This window comes from Sceloporus occidentalis, unplaced genomic scaffold (assembly GCF_023333645.1).
Source record: "Sceloporus occidentalis isolate IW3139 unplaced genomic scaffold, rSceOcc1.0.p SCAF_21, whole genome shotgun sequence".
In the NCBI taxonomy this organism is placed as follows: Eukaryota; Metazoa; Chordata; class Lepidosauria; order Squamata; family Phrynosomatidae; genus Sceloporus; species Sceloporus occidentalis.
Window position 1 is genome coordinate 8,352,804 of NW_028317001.1, and position 23,239 is coordinate 8,376,042.

General features: G+C 43.8%; 1 protein-coding gene and 2 long non-coding RNA genes across 3 annotated transcripts; 2 read left to right on the forward strand and 1 right to left on the reverse strand.

Moving 5' to 3' along the window:
• Window positions 1-1,203, forward strand: LOC149301538 (uncharacterized). The gene is made up of 4 exons (XR_016272218.1): window positions 1-279; window positions 372-425; window positions 658-714; window positions 1,144-1,203. It is a non-coding gene; the product is annotated as an uncharacterized LOC149301538 (long non-coding RNA).
• A 92-nt stretch (window positions 1,204-1,295) lies between these two features.
• On the forward strand, window positions 1,296-2,098 carry LOC149301539 (uncharacterized). The gene is made up of 3 exons (XR_016272227.1): window positions 1,296-1,361; window positions 1,468-1,539; window positions 1,722-2,098. It is a non-coding gene; the product is annotated as an uncharacterized LOC149301539 (long non-coding RNA).
• A 6,666-nt stretch (window positions 2,099-8,764) lies between these two features.
• On the reverse strand, window positions 8,765-10,896 carry LOC149301540 (uncharacterized protein F54H12.2-like). Its single transcript, XM_089484309.1, has 2 exons — window positions 10,611-10,896; window positions 8,765-9,705 (listed from the first exon to the last, which is right to left on the reverse strand). Exons 1-2 carry the CDS (start codon window positions 10,894-10,896, stop codon window positions 8,765-8,767), a joined length of 1,227 nt encoding a protein of 408 aa, XP_089340435.1.
• Window positions 10,897-23,239: the final 12,343 nt, after the last annotated feature.

Genomic DNA, 23,239 nt, shown 5'->3' on the forward strand with positions numbered 1-23,239 from the left:
AAATTCACCACAAACACACATTCTTTGTTTTTTACAAAATGACACTGCGCATGATCCCTGGATGTGTACTAACATGTCTCAACATGTTACCCTGAAGATAAGAGGGCGTCATTTCCCCAGGGTGTGACCCAGGAGATGTCCTTGTACATTCAGTGGGACACTACACGGTTTCTATGCACTGCTGTTGGTAAAAATGTTGTATATGCTTTTCAGATTTATCTCAAATCTTCTGAGATATATATTTTGAAACAAACGCCATGGCATCATCAAAACAAACAGGTAAAGAGGTTTACTTTTAGGGTTAACCTTGGAAAATTACAGAGGTTCCAAGATGTGCCTGATGCTAAACTGCACCCCTCCTTTCCTATTAGGAATGGGCATAGAAAAGGCTTGTCAATATGTGGACAGTGATGATTCCGATTTCGGTAAGTTATATTTATATATTTTATAGGAGGAGGGTTAAGGTGTATTATAAAGAACTTACTAATGTGCATCAGTTCTTGCAGCGGGCATCTCTAAACCTCTAAGCACGCCATGAAACCAAGTGAAAATTAAATGATTCTGGCGCGTGTTTTTGAAGACTATCATATATTTCATTTAAAGGTCTAGTTAACATTATTATTATTATTATTATTATTATTATTATTATTATCCTAGCTCTTTCAGAAGTTATGGACAAGACCTTGAGGGCTGAAAATCAAAGAAAGGCTTTTTGTGAGTATGGGCGTTTAAGGATATAACATGCATAGTCTCTGAAAGGTCTATGTAATTGCATTATTTATTTATTTATTTATTTATTTATTTATTTTCCATGCTTTTTCAGCAGGCACCTCTAAACTTAAGGACACCATAAGGACAAGTGAACAGGGAGATTTGAAGAATGCAGGTGTGTGGGTTTAAGGATATAACATGCATAGTCTCTGAAAGGTCTATGTAATTGCATTATTATTATTAATATTAATATTTATTTTCCATGCTTTTTCAGCAGGCACCTCTAAACTTAAGGACACCATAAGGACAAGTGAACAGGGAGATTTGAAGAATGCAGGTGTGTGTGGGTTTAAGGATATAACATGCATAGTCTCTGAAAGGTCTGGTTCATTGCATTATTATTATTAATATTTATTTTCCATGCTTTTTCAGCAGGCAGCTCTAAGCCCAAGTTCTTGACGCCAAGTGAACAGGGAGATTTGAAGAATGCAGGTGTGTGTGCGTTTAAGAATATGACATGTATAGTCTCTGAAAGGTCTGGTTCATTGCATTATTATTATTAATATTTATTTTCCATGCTTTTTCAGCAGGCAGCTCTAAACTTAAGGATGCCATAAGGACAAGTGAACAGAGAGATCTGAAGAACGCAGGTGTGTGTGCGTTTAAGAATATGATATGTATAGTGCTTATAATGTCTAGTTCATTGCAATATTATTATTATTATTTATTTATTTATTTCCCTTGCTCTTTCAGCAGGCAGCTCAAAGATTCTGGACAAGAACTCCATTGAAACTCTGACACCAAGTGGAAAGAAAAGAAAGATTTTTGGTGAGTATGTGCATTTAAATCATTATTACTGTACTTGAAATGCCCAATATTTCTTTTACAGGAAAAGATATAATGAGGGAAAAACACCATTTAAATGGTTGCTCTTTCCATCTTTGACTACAGTGTGTGCTACAAATGGAGTAGGGACCCTATTTACTGATACCTTTCTTCTTCTTCTTTAGACAATAAAGTTCAAAAGGGAGAAGACCCTGAGAGCAGCCCTCCCAAGAGACAAAAACATGATGAGGATCTTCTTGAAGAATTTGCTTTCAAGTATAAGACAATATATGACTGTTTTATTCATTTACAAAGAGCCGCACAGCAAATACGGATACATCGCGACACGTTGAATAGGCTTGCAGCTAATTCACAGTGTACACGTGCAGATCTGGAGGCTATTGTGAAGGCCATTAAAAAATACTGTAACTATGTGGTCTGTGGTGACACACCCTTTGAAAATGTTCAAGTAGGTGGGGGAAGTTCTAATTGTCAAAAGGGCAGAAAAAGAAAAAAGTCTATCAAAGAAATGAAGTATTGGAGAAAAAGAGCTATTAAAATATTAAACAGGGCAAGAAAGACACTTGTTACATCTAGGAAGGGAGCAAAGAAAAAACGTAAACATAGGGCTTCTCAGGCTGCTGTACAACATTCTGAAGGTGTAGGGGCGCCTCCTGCACCTCCCACTCCTCCACACCCACGCTCACCTCCACCCCCACCACCAAACAGCCCCGAAGCTGCACCCTTTCCCCCGACCCCACCCCCCTCAACCCCTCCAGTTCAGCCGCTGCCACGCCCTCCAGGCCTGCCTCCAAATAACCTCCAAGGTGAACACCAAAATCTACTTCCAACACCTCCTCCATCTCCAGACCTGCCCCCAGCACCTCCCACCCCTCCACCCCCCGCCCCTCTCACCCCTCCACCCCCCGCCCCTCCTACCCCTCCACCCCCACCACCACCCCCACCTCCAGAAAATCATGTCTTTGCAGAAAGGGTTAGAGGTTGGGAATGGTTTAACAGGAGGTATCAGGCTATCAATATTGCAGAAGAATTCCGATTTGTCAATTTAGAACATATCAGATCATATTCAGAGGCTATAGCTGCTGTCCATCAGGCTATCCAAGAGGTTCTGGATCAGGCAATTTTTAGAGCGGGGCCTGGGGATTTTATCCAACTAAGACTACAAGATGCAGGTTTAGCAAACCCTCTGTTTTCAGTGCAAAGAGTCAGGGATCTTATGAATGCTGAGGATTTTTTATCTCACATAAGTAACCTCCTGCAGAGTAATATGGACATCTGTGCACAGGGAACACTCCGATTGGTTATTACTATTGTGCGAGCTCCTCAAGGAGGGGGCCGTTCCAGATCTATAGATTCTATACCTTACAGCTCAATTATTGCTAAAAAGAAGCAGCATCTGGTGGATCCTACTAACTTAGGCACTAATTTATGTTTTGCTGCAAGCCTTGTGGCAGTAATGGCTAAGCAGGTTCCCACAGATGTAGAAATGCTGAGAGACGCTGCTAAATTACACCAAGAGCTGGGATGGTCTGACCAGAAAAAAGTATCCCTTAGTGATATTTCATTTGTTGAAGAGCATTTAAAGTGTAACATCCATGTTGCCCTTTACTCTGACAAGGGCTGGGGTCTTTTTAAGACACAGAAAATCCAATATCCAGAAACATACACGGTTTTGCTACATGAAGATCATTTTTATGGGGTCCTCAATGTGAAAGGTCTCTTTGGGAAGAGGAATCTCTGTTTAATATGTAATACTTTATTTACCCACAAACATTCATGCCTTTACTATTGCAGAATGTGTAAAGAACGTGATTGTGCTTCTAAAGTAGATGAAATGGAAAGATGTTTTAGGTGTAAGTTGAACTGTAGATCCGGGGCCTGCTTAAGGAGGCACAGAAAACTAGCCTTGGAAGAAAAAGTCAGATGTGACCCTAAAACGTTTTGTGAGAAGTGTGGCCGTTATGTCACATTTGACCATGATAAAAGTGAATGTAGAGGGGTGCTGTGCACACTTTGTTGGGGTCCTATCCTAAAGGATACTAAACATCTGTGCTACATGCACCCTATAAAATACCCAAAAACATCAATCCAGTATATTTTTTTCGATATTGAAACCCACCAGGGTACAGGTGTCCATGTTCCTAATTACTGTTTTGCCAAAGCCTTTGAGGGGGAAACTGTGGAGTGTTTAAAGGATGACGGGGGAATGCGTAAAAAGAAGAATAAAGGTGGTAAGAAAGGAAAAGCTAATCATGCAAAACTGTGTGATGAAAATGAGGTGTTACAGCCTGAGTGGGGCCCTGCAGGACAGACTTGGGAATTTAAGGGGGAGGGTTGCATGTCTGAGTTTATCAAGACATTCATAACTGATGGCAAATTTGGGGGTACCACGTTTATAGCCCACAATTCAAAGGGGTATGATTCCTATTTTGTCCTCCAAGAATTAGTCAAAGAAAAGGTGGATGTTGATATTATTGCTCAAGGGGGTAAACTGATATGTGTAAAAGTGAAAGGTGTAGATCTAAAATTCATTGATTCACTTAGTCACCTACCCATGGCTCTAGCACGACTCCCAAAGGCCCTGGGCTTTGATGAATGTAAGGGATATTTCCCTCATTTTTTCAACACCCCTGAAAACTGGAATTATGTTGGCCCTATGCCTAAACCTGAGGATTATGGTGTGGAAACCATGATGCCTGGGGCAAAGGAGGCTTTTTTAGCATGGTATGAAGACAGCAAGTCAAAAACCTTTGACATGCAGAAAGAGCTGGCCTTTTATTGCCAGCAAGATGTCAATATTCTGGCACAAGCTTGTACCAAATATAGACATGAGATCATTAATCTGACAAAAGTGTACAAGAAGACAGAAACAGGGGAGAAAGGTTGGGTAGCCATAGACCCTTTACAGTACCCGACCCTGGCTAGTGTGTGTTTTGCGATGTACAAGTTTAATTTTCTAGAGGAAGATCAGATTGCAATTCCCCAGCCTGATAGGTACCATAATTATTGCAAGCGATTCTCAACCCCTGCAATCCAATGGCTTTCGTACCTTGAACACAAAGAGAACATTCAGATTCAGCATGCCCTAAATGGTGGAGAAGTAAAAGTCGGCAACTATTATCTTGATGGCTATGCTGTCATAGATAATAAAGAGACAGCCTTTGAATTTAACGGCTGTTACTGGCATGGTTGCCCTTTATGTTATTCTCCAGACGGCTGGAACTCGCTTCTGGGGAATACATTTGAGTTTCTTTACAATGCTACCCAGCAAAAGGCAGCTGAACTGAAAAGCAGAGGGTATGAGGTCCGGTCAATCTGGGAACATCAGTGGACAGCCCAGCAAAAAACAGATGAGCAGCTGAAGCAATTTCTTGCTGAAGCTGAATTTCCACCTGCCTTAGAGGCCAGGGATGCTCTCTTTGGTGGTCGTACAAACGCTATCTGTCTGTACTACAAGCCCAAAGAGGGTGAGGAAATTAAGTATTATGATTTTACCAGTCTGTACCCCTATGTCAACAAAACTAAAGTATATCCTCTTGGACACCCTCAAATCATTTATGAGAATTTTCGACCGCTCTCAGAGTATTTTGGCTTAGCCAAGCTTAAAATACTGCCCCCTCGTGGTTTGTTCTTTCCTGTTTTGCCCAGTAGAATCGGTGGAAAGCTCATGTTTGTACTGTGTGCAACTTGTGCAGAACATCGCCAGCAGGACCCCTGCAATCATACAGATGAGGAAAGGTGTTTGTTGGGAACTTGGTGTACTACAGAGCTGAATGTAGCTATAGAAAAGGGTTACAAGGTGATGAAAATCTATGAAGTGTGGAACTTTCAACGCCGGTCAGGGGGTTTATTTGAAGAATATATTAAATTACATCTTCGCCAGAAACAGGAGGCATCAGGATTTCCCCACTGGTGTGTTACTGAAGAAGACAAAAATAAATACATAGCTGATTTTGAGGAAAAAGAGGGGGTCCTTTTGCGCAAGGAAGAAATTGTTGTTAATCCTGCAAAGCGGCAGATTGCCAAATTGTTTTTAAATTCCTTGTGGGGAAAATTTGGCCAGAGAACAAACCTGACTAACACACAGGTGGTGAGGGATCCTGATGAATTCTTCAATCTTGTATTTTCTGATGCTTACAATGTTTCGATGTTTGAGTTCATTGATGAAGAGGCTGTTTGTGTGTCCTGGAAAAACTCTGCTGATCGCATAACAACCGCAGGTAGAAAGAATGAGTTCATTGCCTGTTTTACAACCGCTTATGCTAGAATTGAACTTTATTCTTTGTTAGATAAGCTTCAAGAGAGAGTTCTGTACCATGATAAAGATAGTGTCATCTTTGTGAGTAGAGAGGGAGAATTTTCCCCCCCTCTTGGGGATTACCTGGGCGATCTCACCAGTGAAATCCCCCCAGATCAACGTATCACAGAATATGTATCAGCTGGACCCAAAACCTACGGGTACAAGCTTTCGGGGGGTACAGCGTGCTTGAAGGTCAAAGGGATCACACTGAATGTTGCTAATTGTGAAAAAATTAATTTTGACAGTCTGAAGGACCTGGTGTTTGACTACACCTCAGACAGAGAGAAAGGAGGTGCTCATGAAATAGTGGTGCAGCAACAAGGGATTGTTAGAAATAAACGTCAGTGGTCTATCCACACAAAAGAGCTAAAGAAAACTCAAAGAGTGGTTTATGACAAGAGAGTGATTACTGAAGGGTTTAAGACTCTCCCTTACGGTTATTGAATATGTCTACGCGGTGGCAACACCCCTTCTCAGCTATTCTAGCAGGACCGAGCAACTGTGGAAAAACTGTATTTGTAAAAAAGATGTTGGATAACGCTCACAGTCTGTTTTCAGTGCACCCTGAGAAAATTTTGTGGTGTTATAGCTGCTGGCAACCTTTGTACCAAGAACTGCTATGTAAATATCCTTTTATTCAATTTGTAGAGGGTATGCCTGATAATTTTGATAATGAAGATTTGTTACCCCTGAAAAAAATAAAGTTCTTAGTGATAGACGATCTAATGCAGTCTTGTGATACTTCAAATATTGAAAGACTGTTTACAGTCCACGTTCATCACAGGAATCTGAGTGTTTTTTTCATCACACAAAATATTTTCTGCAAGGGAAAAAGCTTCCGGACCATCAGCTTAAATGCAAAATACATGGTGCTGTTTAAAAATCCTAGGGATAAATTACAAATTGCAACTTTAGCTCGTCAGATGTACCCAGGGAACACTAAATTCTTCATGGAAGCCTTTGCGGATGCAACAAGCAAGCCCTTTGGTTACCTGATTATTGATCTCCAGACTAACACGCCAGAAGCTTACAGGTTACGAACGGGCATTTTTCCTCCAGACTTGCCGGTAGTATATACCATGAAGAAAGGTGCCGGTGGTTACAAAAGGCTTCAGCTTTAATTCCCACACCATAATGCTCCCACCACTCCCTTCGGGTCAACATGTCTGGGCGTGTGAAAAGAAACCTTGCGCTCTTAAAACTACTCGTTAAGATGCCCCCACCCCAGAGGAAAGCTTTTTTATGTACAGCCTCAAATGACCTGGTTGCAGCCATCTCAGAAATAGCCCTGAACGCTTTAAAAGGCAACATTCCCTTATCTCCTCATCAGGTGCGTGTACTGAGAAAGAGGCGCCATCTTATTAAAACTCTGGGTAACAAGCGAGTCTCGCTGAGAAGGAAAAAAGTCTTGGTGAAGCAGTCTGGGGGTTTTCTTGGTCCGCTGTTAAGCTTTGCTGTACCCCTGATAACCAGCCTTTTAACTAGGTAGTAATGGAATATGCAGAAAAGATGTATTTGGTCCCTAGCCATCAGCTAGAACAGTTAAAGGGCTCATCTCCTAAGGATGAAAATATCAGAACTAAGGCCATATATACCCTGGATGCTGAGATGCAGAGGATTCTTCAAAGGACTGACTTAACAGAGTATGAAAAAGCTAAACAATATGACAGTTTGCTTCAAAGGTATTTGACTCATGTCAGACAGAAGGAAACAGAGAAAGAAAACATAAATCTAATTCTGCCTCAAATGCAACAGACCCCTGAAAACGGATTGGCCAACTCCTCTGAACCCCTGTTTCAAGAAATCCTGGAAAGCCTGCCTGCCAGATACAAGAATGCAGCAAGGGTGTTGTTAACCAAAATGAAGCAACACAAGAGTATTGTCATGGAATGACAAAGGATCCTTTGTCTATAAAGGGGAACCTGTAGCTGGGTCCAATATGCTGGATTTAGTCAAGGGGGTCACTCAGACCCATGCTTTACCAGCCAAACATGTCCCAAAGGCTGGGATGTTTTCATTAGGGCCATGGCAGAGCTCAATGTCCCAACGTCTGTGGTTGGGCACCATGCCAACAGAGAAGTTTTGGACAAGCTAAAGAACCCCAACGACGCCACTCCGGTGCTGTTTCACACACCCAAGACCTCCCGCAGGGCTTTGAGAAAACAGCGACAATCTAGTACTACAGGTTGGCTCCATTTATGATTCTCCTGTTGTTTTTCAAAAAGAGAAATAAATAAGTTAAAAATATCACTTAAGTCTATATTTTTATTTTAGTTAAAAGAAAAAAAAACACACACACAAGAAAAATTCTTTAAAATCCTTCCTAGAGGATACATTTATTGACAAGAACGTCTATGAAAAGCATTGCAGGTTATACATCCTTGGGCTGGTTGAAACATGTTTGGGACAAGTCTGGGCATGTATGAGACAAGCCTTGGCATGTTCCTCTTTGTTTTTACATGTTCAACCACCATTTCATCATTTCTTTGCAAATCGTGAGAATATAATTCTTGAATATTTTTAAAACTCAGGCCTTTAGAACGGTGCTGAAGAAAAAACACACAGTGGTAACCACACACCACAGAGTCTGAGGCTTGCACTGCCCTGGGTTGAAACCTTGTTTTACTGGTATTTTTTCTTAAAAATTTAATGATGGTTTTAGGAAAGAGCGGGTGGTCGGGAGGGTGTCCGTAGGAGTCAAAAAATTCACCGGTATTTTCTTCTGTTAAGTAGATAGCCAACCAGTGTTCTCCAGGGAGATTGTGGGGGTGAGTGTTGATGACTAGACAGACAGGTCTTTGTATCAGCTTCTCTCTAGGGAGCATGTCACACGGGAAGACTCCATAGAACGGCTTTCGAGTATAAGGATTTGAAGAAAGGATGCGGGTTAATTGCACGCTGTCCATGTTACATATAATCATACAAGACATTTCTCCTGTGATTTATCTCTATGACATTGTCAAAAACACCATATACGATCATATTCACAGTAGTAGGCAGAGGTCTGGCGAACCGGAATTCAGCCCTCAGGTTCCCGGTTTTGATCAACGAATAATGATCTCCGCCTTCTTGGTCTGGGGTAAGGTCAAATGCAAAAAGCGTGTAACCTCTTGCATATTCGTCACGGTTGATTAAAAGAGACCGGTCTTTCATATGCTTGCCTGCTGTCTGCACCAAACTCATGTATTCCCTGACACAGTTTCCATCTTCAAAATTGGGTTGAAACGGCTTTGTAGGGTTCTGCTCTCCATCCAAATACAGCGCAGCAAAATTGATGTCATAATGCTTAAAGTTAAAGGGGTTCTTGTTGTAAACTCCACTGAAGGCGTCATTATCGACCATGCCTATAATCACCTGCTTGGGTAGTTGACCCAAAAAGAGATTCTCCTGGTTGGTGACACGGCTGCCTCTCGGGATGCTAAACACTTTCATGCTTACACGGTCCACAGGGTATTTGGCATTGCATGTCAGCAGAGCTTCTGCATGACCTAGCCGTACTCCCGGTGACACTCTCACCTTCTTGACAAAAAGGGACGCTGATAAAATTTGCAGTTTGTAATTGCTGTCTGCATCGTCGGTCATTAAGCAGAAAGGATCTTTGTTGCGTGTGAGTTTGATTTTTACATCCACCACATTTAGAAGCAGTTTCTCCTGAAAAAATAGGTCTGTGTGGAGATGTCCCAGAAGATCTAGTTTTCTGCTTCCACGTGTCAGGTTTGCTCTTTCAATAAAGCCATGATTATTCCCCTCCGGATCTGCCGATTCATGCTCTCCAGCGACATCTTTATAGAACAACCCTGTAGAGAATTGGGTGGCTAGAGTGTCTTCACTGTAGTTCAGCACAGACTCTATGAAAGCACGGTAAGGATAACAGTTATTGCTCTGGCTGATCAGCCTATCACCCAAAACCACATCCAGCTGACTAAAAATGGAGGCTATAGGATAGTTCACCAATCCAACTTCAGCATCTTGAGGAATGTTTGTATTATCATCCTTAGTAATCTTACAGGTTAGATATAAGAGCGTATTATTGAGATCCATATAATCTTCACCATTTCCTGCAATGAAAAAATCTAGCGGTGCAGATTCTGTCAGAGCCGTCAAAGGGGGCACCTCAATATACAAACTTTTCTCAATACTTGTCTGTGTAGGTCCAATAGTAAACAGGTCTAATTCAGATTTTGTGCATTCTTCAGATCCGCTGTGGATAAAAGCCATGGTGTTAGTTTAAAATATATCTCTCTTAGACGGTGTGCGAGGCCGACTCCTCCTCTTCCTTACAGCTCTCCGCTTCTGAGTTTTCTTTCTGCTTACACGTTTTCTTTTAAGGGCTCGGGGAGGGCCTATTAACCTCACCCGTGATGCTTTTCTTTTTTGACGATGCCTTCTTTGAATATACATCAGGCCTGAGCCTTCTTGTGGAGTTGTGGGTTTCATTTTATTCATAACCGCCTGGGTAACTTCACCGACCACATCTGTAGCAATATTCTGCATGGCTGTTTTAACGTGGGGTTTCATCATGTTCAGGCCTCTTTTCAAAAGTGGACCTGCTTTTCTGAAAAGGCTTCTGAAAATCCCACCAAGCCCAGATCCGTACATTACAGGGGTTCCATGGTACCCTGGAAGACCATTTCCAGCTTGGACCCTGTAATAATCTCTATAAAGGGCAGGGTCGCCATATGTTTTCACAAATACCATCTTTAAAACTTCAGTATTCTCCTGGGGCGGAAATGTAGTTTCACAAGCACCTTACCCGAGCGAAATGGCACTTTTTTGTTCTGGTCCGACTTTATCTCGATGGTAATGGTGTCAATGTGGTGCTTACTTACAGGGATGTAATGAGGCTTGTCATACACAATATTGACACATTCGTCGCTCTGTCCCCGTACAGGCACGCAGCGCAACAGCGGGACATAGAAGTCTCCCACTATCTGATGCTCCACTATATCGGTATAAACATATAAGGTGTTGAAACCCGCCGTGATGTCTGCTTTGAAAGGAGGAATTTTGGCATGACGGGTGGGAACCAATCCTAACATGTGAGCTAGTCTCCCTCCAGCCTGGATTGCGTATGGCCCATCGGTTTTAAACCTAACCTTTCCGGTCACACGGTCATAGTGCAGATGCACTCTAGGGGGGTCAGGGTCTGATTTTATCATATCGTTCATGATTTCCAGCAGTTCAGGGATGCTAGAATAGTACCCCCGTTGCAGTATGAAGATCCAGTTCTTTTCCTCATTTGCGATTTCAAAAGGTGTATTAGTAATGATATTATTCCAGTTGTGCGGGTACTGTATCTCGGCGAGCCCTACTTCCTACTCCCCAGGAAGTTCCAGGGCTCTTGCTAAAGAGACAGTAAAGATTGGAATTGTGTTCTGTGGGAAAATGGCTGCGCTGCTGTTACTAGGGAGTAAGATATAAAAACCGTTATCTCCCATTTTCCCACCGCCTCTACACAGGTTCACCAACTTCAGAAGCAAGCACCCAACTGTTGAATTTACTAGGCCAGCCTAACCATTTCACTAGGTATTGTTTTCTCCTACCCCGGCCTTTAGTGTCTAGTATTTTTTCAATCCTGTATGCTTGATCCTCTTTGACATTCACCTTTTGTAACTCTTCAGGGTAAAAGCTTCCAACGACAGGCTCCCCAAGATAATCTTTCAGCAGGTACACAGGCCTCTTTGCAGTTAGGATGACCTGTTCAATAATAAATACTTCTGTGGTGAAATTCTGTTCATACCCTTTGGCAAATATACCCTTGCTTTTAGAAATTCTCACATGGTCCCCTTTTCTAAGGAGTGAATGCTCCTTTTCTGTTTTGATAGGGGCCCCATATACTGTTTTCCACACGGCTAGAGCATTAGAATCATTGACGTCTGCGGGTCTTGCTTTGATTGTTCGGTGAAAACTCTGGTTATAACTTTTTAGAAACAGGGGAAGCACGTCAATATAGGTGAAGGTATTTTTGGCTGAGAAATACCTCCACATTTTTGTTTTTAAAGTTCTATTAAATCGTTCCACAACCCCTGCTTTGACTTCATTATTGGTGACAAAATGGTGAATCCCATGATGTTTTAATTGGCTGCTCACAGATTTGTTTAGAAATTCACGGCCCCGATCCGTTTGTAATTTGAGAGGTTTTCTTCCGCTTTGGCTAAAAATAGTGTTAAAAGCACCGGCCACTTCTTTACCAGTTTTGTCCTTTAAAGCCAAAGCCCAGGCAAATTTAGACAGGATATCTATTACTGTTAAAATGTACTTGTAGCCTCTGTTATACTTAGACACCTGTTGCATATCAACTAGATCAGCCTGCCATTGAGAATCCACATTAGACACAACCGTCTTGTTTCTTTTAAAATGTATTTTGGCAGGTCTGTGTAGCGTATAGGCATCTTGGCCAGAAAGCCATCGGGACACCTCCTCTCTTTTAAGATTTTTGCTCTGTATTTTGGCTTCCTGAAGTAGGGCGTTCACACCCCCAAAGCTCCCAGTTTTTCCTGGAGAATAATATATATCACCCAGAATTTTGTCATGCCCTCCCATTTTCAACTCTCATGTAATTATGAGCACACACATGTAATACAGACAACATTTTATTGGTGGAAAAATTAGAAACATATCTACATCTCAGGGATGGGGGAAAGATTTAGGGGCTGTAGACTCTTTCCAACTTGGATCTCAGCACCGTCTGCCTGTAGGTCTTCATCCTAAGTGAATAAAGAGATATAAGAAGCAATTTATTCTTTTGGAAAACAACACACTCCTCTCCCAAACGATAACCAAACTACTAACATTTATTATTATTATCAGTAGTAGTAGTATTTAGATGTTATCAACTTACCATTACGCTGTGGTAGCCGGAATCCACGCTTTCATCCATAGTTTCTTCCACATGGGAAGGCTGTGATGGGTTGCGATCTCCTGCTTCCACGGCCTCTTCCATCTGAGCGGCGGGTTTTGAAAGTACTGCGCCATCTGGTTCGTCAGGGCTCTGTGGAGTGTCGGGAACTTCCTTCTTCTCCTTCTTCTGGAGAATGGATTTTAAATTGCAACCGCAATCACACTCGAGTTCTGAGGAATCGTCAATGAAATCCATAATGTTGGGTGTCTTTTCAGGCTCTTTCGGTTCCTTTGTAGGACAAATATTCAAGGGTACGGGCCCGCGGTAGTTGGGCCAGGATGTTCTCATTGTGGTTTTGATTCTCCTGGCTGTAGAAGGTCTAGCCAAACGCTGTGGGGTGCTCGGTACCTCCATGCTGCCTCCGCAGAACGTGTCTGGGCATGCATAGAATGGCAGCTTCTCGATACGGCCTAGAGATCTCTGCTGCCCGTCTTCTATTGGCTGGCGCAGACCACGTGATTCTCGTAGGGACCAAACCATTGGCCAGGGCGTGGTGAGGCAGGGTCTTACAGGAGGATCACGTGCCCCTCAAGGGGCTAATGGGAATCCCTGGGAGGGCAGGGGGAGGGGGCGGACCACGCCACCATGGATTGGGTCTGTCACGTGGCACGGATGTCCCGCCCTAGCATTTCCGGGGTAAGGACACGCCCATCAGTTTGACAGGTCATCCATCATTCTTGAGGGAGGGGCCAAAGGCGGGGCCAAAGGGTCATAAAACATTCTAGGGGGTGTGGCCAGGGGCGTGGCTAAAGGGTCATAAATCATTCTAGGGGCGGGACCAGGGGCGGGGTCAAAGGGGCGGGGTTAGGGGAGGGGCTCAAAGGGGTGGGGCCAAAGGGTCATAAATCATTCTAGGGGGGCGGGGCCAAAGGGTCATAAATCACTTTTTGACAGGAGCTACACCTACATACTACTGAAGCCTTACAAATGCCAGCATTGTGGGAACTGTTTTTCTCAGCAGTCAAACCTAGTGAGACATCAGAGAGTTCACACAGGAGAGAAGCCATACAAATGCCAGCATTGTGGGAAATGCTTTTCTTGGAGGTCAGGCCTATTCAGTCACCAGAGAGGCTACACAGGAGAGAAGCCACACAAATCCAAGCAGTGAATGAACTTTATTTTTGTAAAGAAGGAATACAAAAATCTTTTTTCAATCCAGCAGTGCTAAGAAAAGGCCCTCATGATTTTATTTGTACGGTTTTTATGTCCATATGTCTGTTTATGTTATATTTTGTTAAGTTTAGGTTTTCATTGCTACTAGTATAGATAATCACTTTGGGTTATAAATTTGGCTGGGGATTATGGGCTGTGGTTTAGGTTAGTTAGATGGGGGGCTGGGATTTATTGCAGCTAGAATAGCAATGATAGCATTCAGAATTTGTGGGATGTTGGCTGAAGAAAGTTGGGGACCGGTAGCAACAGAAAGGGAACTAGCTTCTTCGAATGTCTGGGGCGGGGAGAGATTGTGCGTGTGAAAAGGATGGCAAAGTGGGGCTGGTTAATAGTGGGGGATAGATGATGGTAATTGTAGGTGGGGGCTAGGTTTGGTAGAAGGTGGAGTTTTAGGTTTTGGAGTTTCAGTATATTCTTTGGCTTGGGGAGGGCAGTTCTGGCTTAAACACTGAATTTCTGGCTGTGTTTTCAATAAAGGTCTTTGTTATTTCAACACATTGGACTCTTTGATGCACAGAAGTTGTCAATTTGCACAAAACTGACCCTTTCTTCTCCCCTCAGTCCTCAGCAACATTCCCAGCCATAAGAACAGCAGAGGCAAACACACATACATCTATATATATCTATATATCTATATACATACAGTATACACAGAGAAGCTATTTCCAAAGCAGAGTCTTCCTTTCCTGCCTTTCCTGGGCACCACTGTGGCCTCTTCAAAATCTCCTCAAAAGAAGGAAAGGAGGGAGGAATAAGGAAGGAAGGAAGGAAGGAAGGAAGGAAGGAAGGAAGGAAGGGGAGGCTGCTGAACGCCCGGCGCGCTCCTTCCCTTCCCTCAAAGGCTGCCAGTGGAGTAAATAGCAGCAGCAGTAAGGCCCTGGTGATCCCTGCACATGATCAGAAGGGGCCTTTGGATGTATGGGCGCATGCGCAGTCTCAGATTTTAAGGCAACTATTGACAGTGCTGAACCATATCCCTCAAACTCAGCATCTTAGAGGGTATTAAAACTGAGAACAGGTCGACATGGAAGCCAAGACCCATGATTGCTCCTGCATTCAACTACGTTCCAGACTGCAATCTGCCGTGTCCATTGGACCTCAAGGGGAGCCACCGAGAGCCAAACAAGCTCCCTTTCTATAGCCCAGTCCTGGGTTTTCCGTCGGGGTCATTGGATTCCATGGTAAAAGGCCTGGCAGGAAAGTAGCTGAGGCTTACCTTCGCCAAAGTATAGTTTCCTGCTTGTTGGAATAAGCTTTCAAGCACTCGCCGATGTGGTCGCCTATCTCAGCAGACAGCTGAGCATAAGATTCTCCAGTTCTTCCACCAAGTGCCCCTTGCCTGGATTGTCCAGATCTTGTATGGCCTTCCTGACTGGCTGCATCTTCTCTTCGCACTGAAGAGGGGAACAAACAGAGAGGAGCCATGTGAAAGTGAAGGGAAAGGGAAGGTGGGAGGAATTTTTTTAACTTGCCTATTGCTTTGGACAGCTAAGTAAAGAGGAAAATCAGCTCATCTAAAATGTGATGCAGGAGAAGAGTTCAATGGATACTCTTTTCTGCATGTTTTCAGCATGATAAGAGTGGCAGAAAACGTACAATGTCAAATGTTTCCTGGTTATATACTCTTCCTCCTCTTCTTCCTCCTGTTCCACAATGGCTATGGGCTCACTCCCAGCTGCAACGTAGACAGGGCCCTGTGGTGGGTTCCCTTTATCTCCAACTTTGGCCTCACTGTCTTTGGCCAGTGAAAGAAGAAAATTGGGCAGATTAGTCCTAAAGCAAAATTAGGGATGTGACAAAATCAGGGATCTGACCATTGAAAGAAAGGAGGGGAAGAAGGTGTGACATTGCCTTGTTGTGGTGCTGGTGTGTCTCCAAGTCATTTTGGACTAATGGAGACCCAAAGATGCTTTTGTTCATTCTACATTTTGTATTCTAAGCCACCTTGAGACCCACCCATGGGAGAAAGATGGGATGAAATGTAATAAATAATACAACCATACAGTTAAAAGAAGGTACAATAGGAATGAATGAATAAGAATCATAGAATCGTAGAGTTGGAAGAGACCACTAGGGCCATCCAGTCCAACCCCCTACGATGCACGAAATCCAAATCAAAGCATCCCTGACAGATGGCCATCCAGCCTCTGCTTAAAGACCTCCAGAAGGATGCTTTCAGGTGAGATCAACCAGTCCAACTTGTGATGCCTTCACAAAGCAGGAGTAGGTTCCACTGTAAGGAAGACAGTACTCAAAACACTAACATAAAATAGGAAACAGGCAAAGTAACCCAGAGAAATGCTCTTGTCCTGAGGTCTCTCCTCCTTCTCTCAGCCTCAACTGACTCAACTCCAACCTTGGACAAGATTCCCAATTCTTTCCAAGGAAACCAACCAAAGAAACACATTCTCCTTGGTTCCATCTGACCACTTCTCCATGAGTCCAATGACATGGGTTACATTTCTCTTAATAGGATGATTTCAACTGCTTTTTAACATTTCACAGTCATCTCTCAGGATCCACAGATTCTGCATCTCAATATATCCCCCAAAAGCCAACCCTGATTTTGCCATTTTATGTAAGGCACATCATACTACAACCCCATTGTTTGTAATAGGACTTAACATCCACGGATTTTGGTTACTTCATGGGGTCCTGAAACCAAACCTCAGCAGATACTGAGGTCAAACTGTAAATAATCTTCAAATTCCACCATACAATCAATAAAATTACAATTCAAACATACATCACACTTGTTCTTATTTTTGTTCTTCTTCTTCTTATTATTATTATTACTGTTCAGATGACACATGCATTTTAAGAGGCCAGAAGCTGCACCAAAGCTGCGCTCCTGACCTTAGGATTGTAGTGTGGCTTTGTCATGGCTTCTGGCCTCTTAGGACACATGCATCATTTAAATAGCATACGTCCAAAGTGACCAGAAGCAGCTTTATTTTGGCCTGTCTATATCGGCTCTAAGTAAGATAAATTACAATACAGATAAGAAAAAGGAAAAATGGGCTAAAATGAGGGTGGAGAGGCTGAGGGGAGAACCTCTATCTATGCAAGGTAGCCAAGGTATTGGTAGCAATAAAAGGGTCAGTGACAGTGAAAAGCCCTAATCTGGAAAGGCCTGCTGAAAGAGATCTGTCTTAACAGCCTTTTTAAAGGCTTCTAAGGTGGAGATGTGATGGATCTCTTCTGGCAGGTCATTCCAAAGCCTAGGAGTGGCAGAAGAAAAGGTCCTCTGGGTTGTTGTAGCCAATCTAGTCTTCTTAGGCTTTAGGAGACTTTTTCCAGTGAAGGGAGGATTGTGTGGAAGAAGGCACTCCTGCAAGTAGTCAGGAACCAAGCCATGTAGGGCTTTAAAGGTTACAACCAACACCTTGTATCTTGCCCAGACACTAATGGCAGCCAATGGAGGGATTTAAGATCCGGCGTAATGTGGGCAGTTCTAGAAACTACAGACTACAAATTCCATGATTTCACAGGATGTTGCTATAAAAATTGAATTCGGACCAGTGTTGCATGCAATGTAGTGTTCTAGAGCACTTGCCCCCATCCTATAGGAAGGGCGATGTGTCCTTACCCACAGAGGACACATTTTCATAGGTTTCCATCATCACCTCTTTGTACAGGAATTCCTGCTTTGGACTCAAGAGTGGCCATTCCTCCTCTGTGAAGAACACAGCCACATCTCAAAAGGTGATCTGCAATAGAAAGCACCCTTCGCTGAAAGACAGAGGATTGTAAATAACACCCCCATTGCATCCTAGTCAGTCAAATTCCCAATGGCTCCACCACAAAAAAGGAGGTCTGGACACTAACCTGTCTGGAGGTCTTCTTTCCTCCTGTTTCTTCCACAAAGGAGGAATTGAGGGTTGTTTCTCTTCTCTCCCTTCCTTTGGAAGCCATCTTGGTTCTTTCCACACCTGCAGAAAATACAAAGTGTTTTTATGTGCACACATTTATGCAATCTTTCATGGACCACAGAAAATACAATTCAACAGCACTAAGGGCAAATCAAACCTGAACCTTCCCTAAAATTCGAAATAAATCCATTGGAAAGCAGGATATTAATTATTGATATTATTATTATTATTACTATTATTAGTCTTGCCTCCAAACCCTCAGAGAGAGAATATTGTGAATACTGAAAGACTAAGACAGTTCACTGGGCCTTTCGGGGCGTAGAGACCAGCATCGTTGGCTGGCATGAGGGCGAAGATGGAGTCTGCACAGCGCACTCCCTGACTCTTCCCGCATGTGTGATGCTGCACATTGCACCATATCACAGGTGACATCACGGTGTTCTTCTGGCGCTACATCCTGATGATGCAGAAAAGGAGTGGAGAAAAGCCACACCATTGGCAGATATGGCACTTTTTCCCTGGCACAGAAAGGAGCTCCTTTTTGCCCCACGGAAAGGCCACATCAGGGCCACAGCGTAGCTTTATCATAGTGGAAAAAGGAGCTGCAAAAAGTAGCGTGTTTGTCGTGGCCCTGATCTGGCGCTAAAAGGGGCGGCCTGTACATCCCCTTAATTTCCAGAAAATGGGGCTAGGATTGGAGTCCTAGGGTTGGCCCCAGCCTTCATCACTCCCAAAGATGTCAATAGGAGGAGGGCTGGGTGGGACTCATGTGTCTGATTGATTTTAATGGGTGCATTTTTTTCTTGCAATAATCTACATAAAATCATAATGTATAGATAGACAGCAATAACAACAACCCAATAACAACAACCATAGCAATTGCAATATTTAAATGTCTATATTTAATATTTCCCATTGTCTTCCCCTAAGGCTGAGAGAGTGTGGCTTGCCCAGTCACCCAGAGAGTTTCTATGTTGGAGATGGGATTCAAACACTGATCTCCAGAGTTGTAGTTCCACTATGCTCAAACCACTAGGCCACACTGACTCCTATATCATGGACATCATTTCACTGGACCATTGTATGCCATGGACTTGGGCAGCTTCCTCATCCATGGAGGTCATTTTGCAAGCCCCCTTCTCCTCCTCCATTTCCAGGCCCAGCTCCTTCTGCATACCCTCCATCTCTCCCAGTTTGGCAGGGACCCTCCCCTTGTTCATCCTCTGCCCTCCCATCTTTTCAGCTGCTCTTCAAAGGCCACAGTTTCCTCCTCCTGCTGCCATTTCTCCCCTTCTCTTCAGCTCACTGCCATTGCTGCAAACTGAGTCCAAAGGGCAAAAGGAGTTTGCCCTCCATGAAGACAGTGAAGGAGAAAGGAGAAGAGGGGCCCTTCCCAGCGGCTCAGGCAAAAGCAAACAGCTGCAGCCTCTCCTAGTTTGCCTCTCCTTCCTCAGAAAGAACCTTGCAATCTTGATCATATTCTGAGGTTGTTTGGTCCCAGCCTCCCTTTGATTCTCTTGGATCCCTCTCCAAATTCTCAGGGCCCCACAGAGACTCCCAAGAGAGGAGAGGAGGCCTGGCACCCGGAGAAGAGGGGAAGAGGAGGGGGGCTTCCTTGCTTCCAGCCCCCAAAGGCTGCCTCCCTACAGAAGACCCTCCAGACCCCATCCTTGGCTCCAAAATGGGGGCTCTTCCCTTTAGCCATCCTTCTCACAGAAGACCCAAATTTGGGGGTCCCCCATCGCCATCTCGAGGCCCCCACCTTTCCTTCCCTGCCAAGGAAACCCAGAAGGAGCTCTTCTTCTTCCTAAGCAGCCAACGGTCAAAGCCACCAGCCTTCTAGAACCCTATTCAGGCTCCAAGCCAACCGCCAGCCTTTCCCAGAATTCCACGCTCTCCCTCCTCCCAGCGGAGGAGACCGGGAGACGGAGCAATGGGTGCAAACGCCAGGGAAAGAGAGTTTATTGTCTTAAACTTGTAATTCCAGTTGTGTCCCTTTATGAGGGAGAATGAGATTATTATTATTATTATTATTATTATTATTATTATTATCAACAACAATTATGATAATTAGTGTCTTGTTCCCAAAAGCACAGAGCCTTGTGAAATCTCAAAGACTGTGTTTATCACATGGAGGTTTTTGCAGCTCTATGCAGCTCAGATCCGAAGCCACTGCGGGTCCAATGATGCGAATTCAGGCGACAACGTTTTGTGTTATCACACGCGATTCCTTTCTATGGGGCTCCTTCCGTGGGGCTTCTGAAGTGATTCCAAAGTGACCCCTCATTTTGCTGAAATCGGTAACAAGCGAATGCACAGAAATCTCTTCCAAGCTCACTCCGATTCCACTCCGAATTGGTCTGGTGTGGAATGTAGCTTCGCTTCTGCTCTGTTTCACTACTGCAAACCCCCCGGTTGCAAATTTCCCATGATGCAGCGCTGCGATTCCCCCCATTTCCTTCCGGTGCTCCTTTCACTTTCAGGGCAACCAGGGGGGTGCGTTGTTGCTGGGATAAGGCTGAAACCTTTCGTGGGGAATAGGCAGCCAATGGGAGTGGAGGAAAGTCCAGGTAATGGGAAGGAGGCCACACCCCCTCAGGAATGGGGAGCCAATGGAAAATCACATTAGCCCCCATAGACTAATGTTTTAATCAATAAAGAACATTCCTAATACAACGCTGCCCTCTGGTGGATACTCAGGGCACTGCAGCCTCTTTGGGCTTCTCACCAACTTCTATTCTGGAGCGCCACCTGGTGGCCACTCTTGGCAATTCACTAATAGCAGTAAACCAAATTAAACAAGCACTGGGCCCCGGACAGAACCCCACTGGTCACTTCTCTCCAGGATGAAAAGGAGTCATTCTTGAGCACCCTTTGGGTTCGGCCGGTCAATCAGTTACAAATCCATGTAACAGTTGCCTTGTCTAACTTGTGTCATGTTTTTGTTTTATATGCTATTCAACATCTTTATCAATGACTTGGAGGACAGAATTGGGGACATGCTTATCAAATTTGCAGATGACACCAAATTATTAGGAGTAGCTAATACCCCAGAGGACAGGATCAAAATTCAAAATGACCTGAATAGACTAAGAAGCTGGTCCAAACCTAACAAAATGAAATTCAACACAGAGAAATGTAAGGTACTGCATTAAGGGAGGAAAAATGAAATGCACAGATATAGGATGGGGGACACCTGGCTGAATGAAACTACGTGTGAAAGGGATCTAAGAATCAAGGAGGCACAAGTTGAACATGAGTCAACAGTGCAATGCAGCAGCTAAAAAGGCCAATGCGATTTAAGGCTGTATCAATAGAAGTATGGTGTCTAGATCAAGGGAAGTAATAGTGACACTCTATTCTGCTCTGGTCAGGCCTTACCTGGAATATTGTGTCCAGTTTGGGTGTCCCAATTCAAAAAGGATGTTGAGAAACTGGAGCACCTCCAAAGGAGGGCGACTAAAATGGTGAAGGATTTGGAAACCACAATGGGACAGTCTCAAAGCTTCAGGCACGGAGCATCAGACTGAAGTCACAATGGGACAGTCTCAATGCTTCAGGCAAGGAGCATCAGACTGAAGTCACAATGGGACAGTCTCAATGCTTCAGGCAAGGAGCATCAGACTGAAGTCACAATGGGACAGTCTCAATGCTTCTGGCAAAGAGCATCAGACTGAAGTCACAATGGGACAGTCTCAATGCTTCAGGCAAGGAGCATCAGACTGAAGTCACAATGAGACAGTCTCAATGCTTCAGGCAAGGAGCATCAGACTGAAGTCACAATGGGACAGTCTCAATGCTTCAGGCAAGGAGCATCAGCTGCCCTCAGTTTGCCTCTGACGTCTTCCTCCTCCACATCTTTGTTATGCCCAAGTTTGTAAGGGCAACCTGTTTAACCTGAGAGCGTGTAATGAAAATGTCTCTTTCTGTGGACTGATTCAGAGAAGGGATAACACAGATAGTGAGACACCAAAATTTGAATTTAAACATAATACATGTAACATTTATTAAATCACAAACATAATACAAACATTGATTATCAAGAGGTCTTTCATTCACTCACAGATTCATACAATACTCTCACACACTTTCCTTCCGCCGGACATTGATCAGTTGTCCTCGAAGGCTGGGGATGACATCGTTGCTGCGCATTTGGTGCCAACAAAATTAGGGTGAAAGCCAAGGCTCCTTATACTTTTCTTCTCTCTGGCTTTTGGTTGCTGAAGTCTTGCAATATTGCCGCCCATTACTCAACTTCTTCTTTTCGGGAGGAGACAGCTGTTCAAAGGCAGGACGTTCTGTTCAAATTAGTCCATTGTCCTGTCAGTTCCTCTTTATTGTGACTCAGGAGAAAAGGCACCTTTCCGGTCATAGTTCGACACACCTGAACAGCACCTGGCTTCAGCTTCCAAATTCCTCAGCCTTTCCTCATCTCAGTTGCCAAATCCCTCCTTCACATCAATGCTCTGCGCAGAACCATCTTGTTTAGTTCTTTAGCTTTTTTTAAAACACCATTCCTTGGTTCTTTGGTTCTTCAGCTCTGGGTTTAAGTCAGAACTCACACATTTCTCTTACATCTTTAACTTGGACACCATCCACTTCATACGGTCCTTTAATTCCTTTCTGTATTCCTCCATTCAATAAACTTCTACCTGGGGTTCTTCTTTGCTGGGGCGGCTATCAAGCGACTCCCCCACTGCCACGTCCCAGGCTGTCACTTTCCCCCCCTGACAGCCTTCCTTTCCCCAGTTTGGGGCCGGAAACCCAAATCCTCCAGTGGCGGCCTGGGTGCTGTGAGCTTCAGGGGGTTTCCCAGTCTTGGGCTTGGCCCTAGTTCCTCTGAAGAAGGCACCTGCTCAGACTGAAGTCACAATAGTACCGTCTCAATCCTTCATCCAAGGAGCATCAGACTGAAGTCACAATAGGCCAGACTCAGTCTCTCAGGCAACGAGAATCAGCCTGAGATCACAATGGGCCAGTTTCAATCCTTCAGGCAAGAAGCATCAGCCTCGGGTTGCAATGGTCAAGTCTCAAACGTTCAGGTAAGTAGCATTAGCCTAAATTCACAATGGTCCCATCTCATTGCTGCAGGCAAGGAGCACCAGCCTGAGGTTGCTATATGTCACGAATCCCTTTATTCATGCATTTATTAATTTAGGGATTCATGCCATAAGGGTTTAGGATTAAATTAGAGTTAAGATAAATGGGATTTATGGTGGGTTGAAATAATATGTTTGAATATGTGCTTTAATAGAAGATACTAGAAAGAGGTAGAGAGATCATGGCTAAAGTATGTTCTTGTTTGCTAGGATTGGAAAGTGTGGGAATCACCCTTCTAACAGAGGCTGGAGTTTAAAAGACTGGTCTCTGGAAAAGGAGGGGGAACATAGAGAGTTATTGGTATTTTGATATTGTAATATGTTGTCATGGGTTTAT

What these genes read in the sequence shown, in the direction of transcription:
- LOC149301540 (XM_089484309.1), bottom strand. Translation starts at nt 10,896, where the DNA reads ATGTTAGGATTGGTTCCCACCCGTCATGCCAAAATTCCTCCTTTCAAA. An exon ending in AAAAGTGCCATTTCGCTCGG is followed by an intron (nt 9,706 to 10,610) that starts GTAAGGTGCTTG and finishes GTGCTTTCATAG; the next exon opens with AGTCTGTGCTGAACTACAGT.